The sequence below is a fragment of the Lolium perenne genome, chromosome 7, assembly GCF_019359855.2.
Source record: "Lolium perenne isolate Kyuss_39 chromosome 7, Kyuss_2.0, whole genome shotgun sequence".
Lineage (NCBI taxonomy): Eukaryota > Viridiplantae > Streptophyta > Magnoliopsida > Poales > Poaceae > Lolium > Lolium perenne.
Genome location: NC_067250.2, coordinates 216,211,978 through 216,227,202, shown reverse-complemented (window position 1 = coordinate 216,227,202; position 15,225 = coordinate 216,211,978). Strand labels below are relative to the sequence as shown.

General features: G+C 48.7%; 1 protein-coding gene across 1 annotated transcript; it reads left to right on the top strand.

Annotated features, from left to right (window-relative positions):
* Nucleotides 1-699: 699 nt before the first annotated feature.
* On the top strand, nucleotides 700-1,200 carry LOC139833848 (uncharacterized). The gene has a single exon (XM_071824204.1). It carries the CDS (start codon nucleotides 700-702, stop codon nucleotides 1,198-1,200), a length of 501 nt encoding a protein of 166 aa, XP_071680305.1.
* Nucleotides 1,201-15,225: the final 14,025 nt, after the last annotated feature.

Here is a 15,225-nt window from a genome sequence, read left to right as displayed (position 1 = left end):
CGGAACTCTTCGTGGAATATCGTCGATTGTGGTAGGGTTTTCGCTTCTGGAAGAATATATAGGCGGAAGGGCGGCCTCGGAGGGGCCCCAGGGTGCCCTCACCACATGGCTGTGCGGCCAGGGTTGGGCCCGCGCCCCCTATGGCGTGGGGCCCCTTGGCCCCCCTCCGGCCCTTCTCTAGCTCTCCGGGTCCGTCTCGGCAAAATATTGACTTGCGTCTTCGTGGGGTCCAATTCCGAGAATATTTCCTGTGTAGAATTTCTGAAACCAAAAACAGCAGAAAACAGGAATTGGCACTTCGGCATCTTGTTAATAGGTTAGTTCCGGAAAATGCATAGAAACGATATAAAGTGTATATAAAACATGTGAGTATTATCATAAAACTAGCATGGAACATAAGAAATTATAGATACGTTTGAGACGTATCAGTGAGCTGAGCGTGACTTTGCCCCACCTGCTCTCCTTCTTCACCACGCTGGAGGCCACGGTCGCCCAAGTCCTCGCGTGGGGGCTGGACGCTTTCCTCGCACCCCAGCTGTCTACCACCGCCTCTGCTCAGAGGCGGCTCCTCATGGCATGTCTCGGCGCCGTCCGCTGCACGACTGCGCCCGATGCTCGCTCCCTGGTGCGCTGCACCGCCCCCCATGGCAAACTCCGGGTTGCCGAGCTGTACAAGCTCCGCACCTTCGGCGGCGTGCGATGCCCCTTCTTCGAGTTCGTCTGGCTCAACCACGCCCGCCTCGTGTGCGGGTCTTCGCCTGGCTATTGGTCCAGAACCGCCTCCCGTCGCGCGCCAACTTACTTCGGAAGACGATCCTGGCGGAAGACGAGAGCAACTGCCCCCTATGCGGTGAGGTGGTTGAGACCTGCTCCCACCTCGTCTTTGGCTGCCCTTTTGCCAGAAGTTTATGGGAGAGCATCGGCGCCTCGCCGCCGCCAAGCCTTCTGGCCTCGGATGCAGCCCTTGTATCCCTGCCCGAGGGTGTTCCTGTAGCTACGAGCTCCTTTTTTCGGCTGCTTTGCCTTTGGCATCTTTGGAAGCATCGGAACGGAGTGGTTTTTCGGCACCTCGCCCCATCTCTCGCGCTGGTCCGGAAGTGCTGCCACGACGACGCCCTTCTCTGGAGGTATCGTCTCCCTTTGGACCATCGTGAGGACGTGCTCTCCTGGGCTGCCTTGCTTGGTGCTCACGGCGGCTGACTGCCCCCTGCCTCTCCCCTCCCATACGTGTTTAGTTGAGAGGCAGTTTAGTTTTGTGTGTGGAGTTGGGTCCTGTGTGTGTTTGTAAAAATCTAAACTTGTCGGGGCCGCTGGGGTGTGGCGGTTTCCCTCCTCCCCTGGGCTAGTCTAGCCCACTTTAAAGTTGAAAATGAAAATTCAGGTGGGGATTCGTCCCCCCCCCCCCCCCCCCCCCGGTGAACTTTCGAAAAAACATTATCTACGCTTGTGTCCTCGTGGTCCTAGGTTTGAATTAGCCTATCTTTATCAAAGAAAAGAAATGGCTGCCTAGAAATCTCCTTTCTGAGACCCCACAATGTATGGGAGCTTTTGGCACATGGTACACCCTTTTCTCTTGTATATTTACATTTTATTTCTTGATTAGATGGCCCTACATCCATCTATCTATAAGATTTGTGAAATGAGAACTACATTGGTCTTAGAATGATACATATTTAACATATGCAATGTGTTAGCTTATCTATAGGAGGCATATAAATAGAAATACATGGATTTTGAAGTCCATTTATCTATATATTGGTGACAAGCAGTAATTTAATATTTGTGATTTGATGAGATCCTTCATCTTGGAGGGAATCAGAAGCCTCTCGGTCACAGGGCAGCAACTTAGTAATTGTCTCCCCCTGTCCTTTTGGTTCTGCCTATTGTCTCCATACTCATATTTTCTGGCTCCAAAGATTGTTATGGCCTATTTGCAGCACCCGAGTACACTGATGTCCATTAAAAAAGTTAAAACAAAATGAGTTAAGAAATCAAAAAAACTATACATGGTATGTATATCGATCAGTGCTAAGTTTCGGTAGAAAAATCTGATAATATAAATTAACTAAAAACTAATTTATCCTAAAATTTGTCCTTTTAGAGTAACCCAATGTATTGTATAATGAATCTTCTGGCGTACATTCTGGATGTATAATTTCCATCACATTTTTTTAGATCCCAAAGTGCGAGTTTTAAAATTTTCAAAGAGGGCGTGGCATGTTGTCTGAGCTATAGTAAATTGAACCTATTTTTAGTAGGGAAGTGGTTATGCTCTCTGATACCATGTACATCAGGAGGTGCTTAGGAAAATAAATCAAACTTTTGGCTAAGCATTGGTGCTTATTTGTACACAAGAGAACTGGACACAACTCATGTACAAATAAGCACCTATGCTTAAACGAAAACCGGTTTAATAAAACCTGAAATCTTTGAAAGTATCATGATTTCTCCTAAATTAATCGGATCACCAAAATACTGTAATTTAAATGCCTTGTATGCTGTCTATTCCATGCAGCACCTAAGCTAACTGTACCATATGATATGCGTGGGCCAATCGAGAAGGTACTGTTAACATTGGGCCTACTAGCCCATTAAGTCTGAAGAAGGAAGAATTGAAGGATGGTTCTTGGCCGATTTTCAATGAATCCAGACCCCAAAAAAGAAGTACCAATGTACCATACGCGTGGTCAAAGGAGCACGCAGTACAACTGAAAGGCAGACATGGATTTTACCAAAGTTTCACCTGCGATATACATAGAAAGAAAGAAAGGTACTGTCGATGTTGCCAATTTCAGGAGGTTTGGAAAAGGAGAAATGATGGTTTGTCTACGCAGCAAATTAATACAGTCCGGTACAGAACGCCTGCTGTATCTTTCTTTTCGTTCTTTCTTTCAGCCTACATGGCCATGTCAGGCCAAACTCTGCTGCTTCTGATTAGCTTAATTCAGTATGTTCGTTTTGGAGACTCTGAATTTCTAGGCCATCAAAAAGGCAGACTCTGCATCAGCACAATGAACAAGTTGTGGCTATGTATGTACTGTTATTTATGTGCCCATTGATTGTATTTTATCTTTATCGGCATGTCCTTGCTTAATTTGCCATGCTTCTGACTACTGAGAGCAGCGGTATGACCTTTCTTTTCTGAACGAAAGTGGTAATGTAACTGAGTAAACAGACAACAATATCGTCGATCCCGATGGAGCATGCCAACACATTTATGAGAGATCGAGATCGAATCCAAGTGATGACCACCCAGCTTGCCGGCCGCTGACGTGGACGGCTCCCAAGTAGGTGCATCGTACACGCGGCGTTCTGGATAAAAATACGTTGCTTATACTCGTGCGTATGCCACGCGTGACAGGACCATTTCGTACCACATACGTATACAGGCTTCACGCTTGCATAATCCCACAACATATGGACGGCGCGTGAGACAGCCACTTCATACCATATTTGGATGACTTCATACCATATTTGGATGAGTTGTTATTGTTTAGACCAATTAAGTTTTTTTTCTTGTTTACACAAAGCATAATACTTGTCAAAGTTCATGTGTATGAAAATATGGAAATACTTTTGTACCGTCACCGCCCGTTTTGCTTTGAGATTCGGATAAATTAAGAGGAGGGAGAGCTGCTTTTTCATCTATACATAGTATATTTAGAAAACATTAAGATTGTTGAAGGTATTGCTTTAAGAGCGGGGACTATCTTCAGGGTGAAAATCTAAGATCTTTGATCAGGTGACGATGACACTGGTGCACCGTTCCCTTCTTGGAGGCGTCGCTTTTGGAGTGTCTGAATTTCAGGTGTTATCTTGGTGGTGGATGTATTGCTGTTGCTAGGGTTGAGATACTGTAGCGGGACTTTTATTTCTTAGTTTTTTTTTTTGTTTTTTTTGGATGTGTGCATCCGTACTGCCATTAGGGTATTGCGTTGTTGCAGAGGCTGGATGTAATTGGTATCTTTTGATATTAATATATTCCCTTGAAAACATTAAAATTGCACCTCCCTTGAAATTCCTTTTGATTATAGCCCTAATTTGACATTGCAGTGGACACCGTTAGTAGTGTGCCACAATTAGGTAACACCACCAGTATGAAACTTAGTGGTGACGTTCCATGATACCGGCACACCACAAAAACTGCGATAAGAAATAAAGCGTGATATTTTAGAAAATCTGTTCACAACAACAAAATACTATGTCTCCCCATGCGTGACTGCTATGAGAAATCATGATACCACAAAAGAAAGGGAAAATCCCTTCGTTATGGTCACACATGTCTCTTCTAAGTTAGTCTGGTTATAAAACATATCACATATTTTGACATGGTCTCGTTACCGAAGAGTTGAAGCTCTTGAAATACAATGAACAAAAGAGAAGCGTTAGAAATTCTCGAGTTATGTGGGTGTTTAATGAGATACTCTATTGTCATGCTTCTTTTTAACACACACCCTCTCACTCTTAATATTTTAAAGTTCAAAGTTTAATCAATCCTTGGCAAGAAAGTGTTGTCTGGAGAAAAGTAGAATGTCTAGAGAAAGGTAGAATAATTGTTACTCATCCAATCGTCCTTACTGATAAAAACTTTGCTATAATTGTCTTGGCATAACAAAGCTTGTGTAATGTTTTGCATCTACTCTACCATTAGTCATAAGGAACTTGCCTTTTCATTATTTTGATTTAAACGCCAAGTTCCTTATGATTTTATCTACCTTACTCAAGTATGATCAAGGTTAAGATTGCGGATGATGATGAGTGGTCAAACACACATCTTTATGGCAGTTTAAACCTTATATTCAGTTAAATAATGATAATATCTCTATGGACCAGCTGTTAATCACCAATTATTTCATAGATGTGCAAATCCATGTCTTTATTTATTTCTATGCGGTGACCCAGCACACCACTTCATTTTGAAGTGTACAAGTAATTGATATAACACTTATGAAAGTATCATTCCATAAATATTACATCCCTCAGAGTAGTACAATTAAAACATCGCGAGTCCGATATTACACACTTAATATTACAAATGAGAAGTGTACAAAAACTTCAAGATCCTCCTCGGTCCAGTGAGGATTTTCCTAAGATTCAAAATGTAATCTAAGTAACTTAAGGACTAATGGTATGACAAAACTAAGTACCGTGATAGTTCCACAACCTATCCTATAATGTTCGGTGCTGCTTGGCTAATTATTTCTATGCAAGTCTTCACAGCTCTTATTCTCCTTCTAGGTCAACTACTCCATATACTATGCCATAGTCCACTCCTCCGATGCCTTCGGAAAGATCTGGTTCTTCATAATAGACCTTCCCTCTCCGGAATGGTTCTCCATTAGCCTCCTCTTTAGTGTTGTCCAAGTTTAGCATAAGATGTGGGATGTGTACAACGTACTCAACAAGTTTAACTTAAGTGTTTGATAAAGCCGTTGACCAAGAAGTCGTAGGCTAGTGCAAATTTCATAAAAAAATATTCAAAGATTCATTTTATTCAGAAAATATATCCGTTAGTCTTCAGAGGTTGTCTAGAATTTCATGGAGTTCATTTACTGTTGCATTTGCAATACCTTCCCGGAATAGGGAGTGACATGACACAAGTTTTTATATTCTGAAGAGGTTCGTTGCTTTACCTACAAGCGACCAACATCCTTGTTGCCAATGGTGTTTTTTTCCCGTCCATACTTCTCATGTATGGGGCCCAACTGCTGACCAAATCCAATCACTGCTCTTCTCCGTGACCCCACTCCTGCCCTTTTGTAGTCCGTCCTCGGTGCCTACCCACTTTGGTGAATTTCTCCCTCAACGCCATCTACAATCCATCATAGACATCCTAGTATACGACACCTCGTGAATCGGTGTGGGAACATTTCTATCTATTCCAAACCAATGGTTTCTCTTAGTCCTCATACTAGAGATCCGAAGTCGTATGGAAGGAAAAAGATACAACTAACTCTCCCTCCCACACCAAATCTCATGTTTAACTCTTTATATACGGTGCAAGAACCCCTTGATGACATTTGTTCTTTGTCATATCTGATATACCCAAGTGTATTGAAACCTCCAACATCATGCCATGCCATGGTTCCATCACCCACCACACAGTCATATTGATAGTATCAAGAGTAATACTTTGCTTTTCAATGCAGAAGGGTACATATAGTAATTTGCAAAGACTTTGATATTAAATAAATAAGGACATGTGTTGGCGTCCGAAACCCACCGGCGAGCTACGGCTGGCAACACGAAGAGCCGGGAACAACCTAGGGCTGCGGCTGGCCCTGGTCCCTCCGAGCGACGGCCCGCAAAGCTCCTGGTACACACGTCCCGATGCTGGTGCAAGGGCGTGCCACCTGATCTATACCTGATCAGGAAGGTGATGGATTTGCTTCGCTTAGTTTCCTGCATGGCATACACGTAAACATTAAATACGAGCCTCGATCGGCTCTCAGGTTATCCCGTGAATCGGCTCAAGGAGCCGATCCACCCATGACTCGTATGGGGTTTACGATTGCATGGTGGTCCTGCTTGATCAATATGTAGCTAAAACGACCTACGACGATTTAGGGTTCTCACCACATAATCGGAACATCCTACGCGTGATTGAGCCTGGCAGCCACGCACGGTGATAATAAACCGACCCTAGATAAGGCCTAAAAACCAACATGAAGTTGATCCCCAGAACATCTTATCTAGGGCTAGCAAACTACACCCTACGTGCTACTGGATCCTTCAACCCGTTTGCAAGGCCTAACTATGCAGATATTAAACTAATCCTTGAAGAACAAGGAGCAATCATAACGGATCGGATCTACTAAACAATGATCAAGCAAGGTGCCGCCCTTACACCTAAGAAAGGTGTAAGGGCGGCTAGACGTCTAAGGGTTGCATGAACGAAAGCATGTGATACGATGAAAACAATGCTAACCCTAACACATCTATGATAACTACGTTGCTCGCCATCAAAAAGGCTTCAGCACGAGCAACGCATGGATAATGAATAAACGTATACTGCCTAGATCGCAAGATGCGATCTAGGCAGCATGATGCTTACCCGGAAGAAACCCTCGAAACAAGGGGTCGGCGATGCGCCAAGATTGGTTTGTGATGAACGTGATTGTTGTCTTTCTCAATAACCCTAGATACATATTTATAGTCCGTAGACTTTCTAACGTGGGAATAATCCCAACCGTGCACGAGCCAAACTCTAACTAACCGACACGTATCCTACTATATTTACAGATACAAGGGCAAACTGCCCAAACTTCGTGTACAAGGCCGGTTTACGTATTTCTTCCATGTATATTCTTCAAGCCCAATCTTGATCGCGGCCCACCTCTAATCCGGTCAAATTCTGGTGATAACACATGCCCCCCTGGTTTTGGAATTGATAATTCCAAAATCACTCTGCTTTTTTCTTCGTCGGGTCATGTCGTGGCAGAGCAAAACCGTTGCAGTATCCTTCATCATGATGCCTCGCCTTCTCAACTTCTCCGCGTGACTTGACCGTTGTTGTTTTTCTCTTTTGGGCACCACTTCCTCGGAAACTGCTGTGGCATTAAATCTCCACTATATCCCCTTTTATTTAACCGCGCCGAACAGTTCGCCTCTTCATCCCCTTGCTCTGTTCTGGCCATCGGCACCCAAAAAATTCCCCATCTCCCGTAGCCATGTCTTCCTCTTCTTCCTCCTCCGCCTCGTCGGATCTTTCTTCCCAGTCCTTCTCCTCTTCCTCCTCCTCCAGCTCGTCGGTATTCTCCGATTCTTCCTCATCTCGTGAACCGACGCCGGAGTGGGGCTCGCTGGCGGCGCATGACATCCTCGCCGCATCGGAGTGGGACAAGGAGGACCACGAGCCCTACGTCTGGTCCGAGGACAACAAGTCCCTGACCAGCGGCGACGACGACCTTCAGTTCCTCGCCAATGGGGAGCTGGAAGCGACGAGCGAGGACGACTCGTTCTCCTGGGACGGCTACACTTCCTCCGAAGAGGAGGAAGAAGAAGACGACGACGACTCCCTCGAGGACTATCCGCCGGCGAAGCGCTTCCGCGCCGGATCGGATGATGATGACGACGACGACGACGACGACGAGGAGGAGGCTCCCATAGAGGGCTATGGGAGCAGCGACGAGGAGCTCACCGGCAGCAGCGCCGATGAGAGCCCCGACGACGAGGGCAGCGACGGCCCGTAGAGTAGGGTCTACTAGCATAGGTCTAGTAATAGTAGTAGATTGGCCAATAGGCCCTTCTTTTGTTCTTCCTCCCTTGAGCAATCGGCTCTTTCCTTGTAAGAAATCTCCTTTATTAATGAAGAAAATATTCCTCTATTAATTTTTGCTCTCTTGCCAATTTTGCCCATTGTCAAACGAAGTCGATGCACAAAGAACCGATGGCAGGGCATCGGCTTATGCGATAAACATGCTTTAAGGCCATAACAGTTGCCTATTCACACGGTCAACAGATCCAATTCGTGTCCACACCATCTCCCGATCTCAAACGCGCAGATTCAGCAAATCCAACGGGAGAATCATCTCATATGCCATGAACTCTAGCATGAAACCGATCTGTTAACCTGCTCAATTTTCCTTTTGAGCTCGTTCTGCCTAGCGTTGATGACTACGCATCGGCTTTTTCATTATTCTAAAGTCGATGTCCATGCATCGGCTGTACTGATATCCATATTTCTCAAGTCGATGTCTGCGCATCGGCTATAAATTTTTTTTACTGGCCGATTTTATGAATCGGCCCCCATGTTTCACTGCCCATTTTCCCACATGCTTGGGAAATATTTCTTGAGGTGCTGACCATTGACAGCTGCTGGGAACTTAGCGCCGTCCAGCTGCTCCAGCATGTATGCATTACCCTTCAAAACCTGGACGACTTTGTATGGACCGTGCCAATTAGGAGACCATTTGCCATATGCTTTATCCTTGGTTCCTAATGGCAACACAGCTTCCCATACTAGATCACCAACTTGAAACTCCTTTGGTCTCACCTTCTTATTGTATGCACGAGCTACCCTAGCTTTATTCTCTTTAATCTTTTCCAACGACCAAAGTCTAAGTTCCGTTGCATCCTCAATAGTGTCACTCATCAAAGCTGCATATTCTTCAGCTGTTAGATCATTCTGAAACGTGACACGTCTTGATCCAGCCGTAATTTCCCAAGGCAATACGGCTTCCTGCCCATAGACGAGCTGGTAAGGCGAAGTCTTTATGGCTCCATGGCATGACATGCGGTAGGCCCACAAAGCTTCTGACAGTGTTTCATGCCAAACCCTAGGGTTCTCGTCAATCTTCCTCTTGATCAGCTTGATCAAGCTCTGATTAGACGCTTCAGCTTGCCCGTTGGCTTCAGCATAGTATGGAGATGATCGGATCAGCTTAATCCCCATGTCATCGCAGAATTTTCTGAATTCTTTAGAAATAAAGACCGAACCCCCATCGGTCGTGATTGTTTGGGGAATCCCGAACCTATGAATGACGTGTTCTTTGACAAATTTGATAACATCTTCTGATTTTACCTTCTTCATAGGGACGGCCTCCACCCATTTAGTGAAGTAATCTGTAATGACCAGGATCCACTCGTGGCCTTTGCTCGACGCAGGATGGATTTTGCCAATCATATCCATGCCCCAACCTCGGAATGGCCAAGGCTTGATGATGGGATTCATTGCTGATGCGGGTACCATCTGAATCTTCCCGAACATCTGACACGCTTGGCATCCCTTGTAGTACTTGAAGAAATCTTCAAGCATAGTGGGCCAATAAAACCCTGATCGCCTAATCAGCCACTTCATCTTATGAGCCGATTGGTGAGTTCCACAGGCGCCTTCGTGCACCTCATGTAAGAGCCGACTAGACTCAGTTGGTCCCAGGCACTTGAGTAGTAACCCTTCCAACGTCCTGTAGAACATGTCATCTCCTATAAGGACATATTTCATAGCCTTGTATCTTATCCGTTTAGGTGCCCCCCGAGCCGAATCCTTCAAGTAATTGAAGATATCGGCTCTCGATCATCTGTTCCAGAAGCGCACCTGAACTTCTGACCCGTCTGGTATGTCCTTGTACCCTGACGCCATTTGCGCGAGATCATTGGCATTGGTATTCTGAGATCTTGGGACCCAATTGAAATTGATGTACCGAAAACATGTCATCAGCTCACGACATTCCATCCAATATGGGAAGAGCGACTCACTCTCGCACTTGTATTCGTCCGTGAGCTGGGAAATCACCAACTTCGAGTCTCCAAAAAGCTCCACCGCTTCTGCCCCGGCTTCCAGCAGCAACTCCAGTCCCTTGCGTACTGCCTCATACTCAGCGACATTGTTTGTGCAAGGGGTAGATAGTCTGATGGAGAAGGAGTATGTTGCCCCCCGAGGCGACACGAGCAGAATGCCGATGCCACAACCATCATCACAAGCCGACTGTTGTGGGTATACTTCATGAGTGTACCATCGACAGTGCCTAGATCCGGCAAGCCCGGGTGGCCCACAGATGGTGGTGAGGCATGTGGCCCATCGGGCGGCCCAGTTGCTGTTGATCCTGACGGAAGATGTCCGGCCCAGGAGCAGGGAGCCGGATCCAACCGACATTGAGGAGGAACCCGGATCCACGGAGGCCCATTAAGGGGCCCGAATCCGGTACGACGTAGATGGAAGGGCGGATCCTTGGCGTACACGGCAAGACATTGTACCGTAGTTAGGAAACCTGTATCCGGGTAGGACTCTCCATGTAAACCCTAGATCCGTGCGCCTTTATAAGCCGGATCCTGGGAGCCCTAGAGGCAGAACCTCAACTCATTGTAATATCGCGAAAGCGCCCAGATAATTCCAGACAAGCAGCAGTAGGCCCTGTCATCGTGCAGGTGTTCCGAAGCTGGGTAAATCGCGTACCACCGTCCCGTGTGCACTCCGCCCTATGGCCCCTACTTCTTCTCCCCCTCGTGAGGATCCCTCCTCCGGGGTACCGTCGATTAGGCAACAACAGTTGGCGCCCACCGTGGGGCGTGCGACGTCTGGAGGCCGGAATCGGGAGGGTTCCGCCATGGGAAGCTACGACGACACCATCGCTGTGGGGCGCGTCCTCTACGCCGGAAATCTGCCGATCGTCCCTCCGGATGAGTGTTGGATTCCGGCTAGGACAAACCCCGTCAAGCTCTCCATCGTCCCAGTTGGCGGCATACACATCTTCATCGGGGAAACCGTCGATTCCGACGGAAACCCACTGGTAAGTAACGCAGACGCGACCGTCGCAGAGCTGGACGCTGTCGCGAAGATCCGATCTGAGTTGCAGGAGCTTCCCAAGGAAGATTCCGCCTCGGATCTGGAATTTTCAAAGCCCACTCAATCCGCCCCTGAGCAGGAAACAACGGTGGAAGACCAATGCAGATCCGCCTGGGTCTCCCAGGTGTTAGAAAAGCAGAGGTGCCACTTCGTACACTTCTTGGCCCATACCGCCGGAACCGCCCCTCAAGAAGACGGAGCTGGTCCTGAGCAGGTAGAGGCACCGGAAAACGACGCGGATCCGGATCAGGCTGAGCCTGTCGGAGAAAGCGAAACTCCGGTTGAAGAGTCGATTTTGGGCAATCTGAGCCCAATTTCGGGAGATACCCCCTCCATGGATACTGACGAGTTCTACCGCAAGCTAGGGGAGTACGGTTTCGGTGATCAGCCTGAAGTCGACTCCGCCCAGCCTAAGCAAGTCCTTGCAACCGTAGCAGCGCTGGGAGAACCTGGATCAGAAGGGGCAACCAACCAATCCGACCCCCAGCCATCCCGCCAAGGATCTCCAATGTCACGGGAGTGACCCCGCAGGGATTCTTCCTCGGAGGAACTCCTGTCACCTAAAGAGATGGTTGCACAAGCAGGCATGGATGCAGTTTATCGCTCGGATATTCTTAACAAACCCATAACCTCAGGCGACGCCGCAGATCCAGAGGCTTTAGAGGCCACGAGAAAGGAAATGCTGGCCACAGCCAAGAAGCTCGCCAATACCGCAGCCGCAATAATGGATGAAAGGGCAGAAGCTGCAAACTTGATGGACCGCTTCGAAAGACAGGATCGCGAAATCGCTGACACACTCGAGCATGTCAAGAGCATGAGGCAAGAGTGGGAAGTAAAGATGACCTATGCGCAGGCGGAGGCCGATCGAATCGTTAGAGAAGCAATTCCGCCCCGCAGAATCAACTTCGCCACGCCCGCAGAGCAGCAGCCGCTGGAAACCCCAAAGGATAACATGCTAAAAGCTGCGGAGCTATTGAAAAAGAAGGACGAAGAGGTTGATATCAACTACCTCCGCAAACTTGTCGCTTCAGCAATGCAGCAGCAAAGCAAGGCGGATACCTCGCGAAGGTTAGAATCCAATTCAGATAACTGTGTATCTACCGCGCAGATGGATGCTCGCGCCAATCGACATCCCGACGATGAATCACACACCGGATCCTCGGAGCGCAGAAGAAAAGCCAGGGAACACCCAAATCCGATCCCCGTGCCGTCAAAGACGCCTCCGTCAGATCCAAGAAAGGGAAAGGATGCAATGTACTCTGGACGAGACAAGTACCGCAACCCCTCTCCTCCGCCTAATGGTTACCCGCGACCCCCTCGCCGCCGTAGTCCAGCCGGAAACACCAGGCCCCCAGGGCATGGTGGGATTGTTATCCGCGACAACGTGCTGCCAAGAAACAGAAACAGGGAGCGCTCGCCGGAACCTCGCCGGAACCAGAACAACGATCGTGAGCCCGAGCCCAGGAGGAGTCGGAATGAGGAGCGCGACCCGGAGCCTCGCCTGAGCCGCGACCCGGAGCCTCGCCGGAGCCGGAACGACCAGGGCAGCCAGCGCCATGGCGAAGGCAGCCATAGAAGCCGGAGCCAGCACCGGGAAGGCCGAGGAGAATCGGAAGGCGGAAGCAAGAAGTCGGATCGACCACCTCGCAGGTCTCCCTCACCACCACCTAGCGGTGGCGGCGGAGGTGGAGGCGACGGCCGGAGATCTCGCTCTCGCTCACAATCTCCTCGCCACGGCCCGTGCGACGCGCGGGAACGCCTTAACGAATACAGAACCGACTACATTGGTCCGAAGTGCTTCGGCAGGATGATTCGAGAGGAACCAAAGCCAAGGATGAACCTCAAGCTACCAGGAAACTTGAAGCATTATGATGGCACCGAAAGGCCGGATACCTGGATTGAGGATTACTATAATGCAGTAACCTTTGCCGGAGGAACCCCTAACATCGCCTGCCGCATGCTCCAGTTGTACCTTGTAGGTCCAGCCCGGATCTGGCTCAGTGACCTCGAGAAGAACTCCATCTTTTGCTGGTTCAACCTGAAGACCGCTTTCGAGAAACACTTCAGAGGCACCTACAAAAGACCTGCCACGGCAAGCGACTTGCAAGCCTGCATCCAGAAGAAGGGAGAAACCTCAAGACACTACCTCACACGATGGTTGGCATGCAGGAACGAGTGCGAAAACGTCGACCACACCACCGCCATGTACGCCTTCATTGGTGGACTGCAGAGGGGAGGATTGCTGAGGCATACGCTCACTCGTTTGGCTAACTCAAACAAACTGACTTTGGATGAAATGATCTCCATTGCCAGTGATCATACTGCCGCCGATGATGACGCAGGCGGTGATCTCGCAGCTACAGCAATCCCCCTACATCAACAAAAGAAGAACCGTGATAACGGCAACAGCAGCAGCCATAAGTGCAAGAACCCTGATGACCAGAAGAGTGGCGGATCCGAGATGGTCGCCATGGCGTTTCAACGCGGAGGTTCAGGAGGCGGAAGAGGACGCGGCCGCGGAGGCGGAGTCGGCAGGGGTCAGTCGCATGGCACTGAGGTCACGGCTGGCGGATCCCGTGCCCCGCAAACCTATGAGGAGTACAGAGACATGCCTTGCCTGGCCCACTTGGATCCGGTTAAAGGGAAGTCCACTCACACCAACCGCAACTGCAAATGGGTCAATGATCTAAAGAACGACCCGGAGGCAGGATACAAGCGAGCCCGGAAGCACCGCCCACGCGGCAAGGGAGGCAAGGGCAAGAACAAGGACAAAGAGGAAGATAGTTCCGAGGCGATGGATGAGGATGATAACTCGCCGGATCCCAAGGCGGGGGATTTTATAATTTGCCACACTTTTGTTTGCACTTCTATCATTTGCCATTTTATGTGTCACTGACAGGTGGTGGTCATGTGGCAAATAATAGACACTTTAAAGAAAAGTGTGGCAAATCATAAAATATCCCTCCCAAGGCAGGGTCCGCAGGTAAATCCAACCCATTCGAGAAAAAGAGCGTGGGGGCTTACCACACTTTCCTCGGAACCCCAACAGTCCGCGCTACCAAGTCAGCTACCCGGATCCTGAACGCCACAGTTCCGGCTGTGCCGCAGTATGTCAGGTGGTCGGAAATCCCGTGCACATTTGATAGGGAGGATCACCCTGCCATTGTGCCAAAAGAATGCTACGCCTTGGTTGTAAGTCCCCGCATAGACGGGTATGACTTCTCCAAGTGCCTCATGGATGGTGGAGCCAGCTTGAACATCATGTACCTGGAGACTCTAGAGCGGATGAACCTCACCAAGGAACAGCTCAAACACAGCAACACTGAGTTTCATGGCGTGGTTCCGGGTAAGAAGGCGAATTCCCTCGGCAGCATCACACTTCCCGTGGCTTTTGGCGATGTCCACAATTTCCGCGAGGAGAAGATCACGTTTGAAGTTGTGCCCTTCAAGAGTTCCTACCATGTCATCTTCGGCAGGCCCACCTACCACAAGTTCCACGCAAGAGCGTGCTACATCTACAACAAGCTCAAGATTCCGGGTCCTAAGGGTATGATTACCGTATCCGGAGACTACAAAAAGGCTCATGAGTGCGAGTTAGGCGAAGCCGCCTTCGCAGAGTCTGTAATATCTGGAGAAGAGCTGAAAGGCTACAGAGCCGCGGTGGATCCGACTGAAATACAGACCACCAAGAAGCAGATCTCCGAGCACAAAAACTCCTTCAAGGCCGCGATAGAGACCAAGAAAGTCAACTTCAAGGAAGACGACGATTCCAAGCAGGTCTCAGTCGGAGCCAACATGGACCCCAAATAGGAAGATGCGCTCGTCGAGTTCCTCCGCGCTAACATGGATATCTTCGCATGGCAACCTTCTGACATGTCCGGAGTACCAAGGGAACTCGCCGAGCACTACCTCAACATAAACCCGGGGGCTAAACCGGTGAA

Excerpts from the sequence above, each read along its gene's own strand:
- LOC139833848 (XM_071824204.1), top strand. The coding sequence starts at position 700 with ATGCCCCTTCTTCGAGTTCGTCTGGCTCAACCACGCCCGCCTCGTGTG.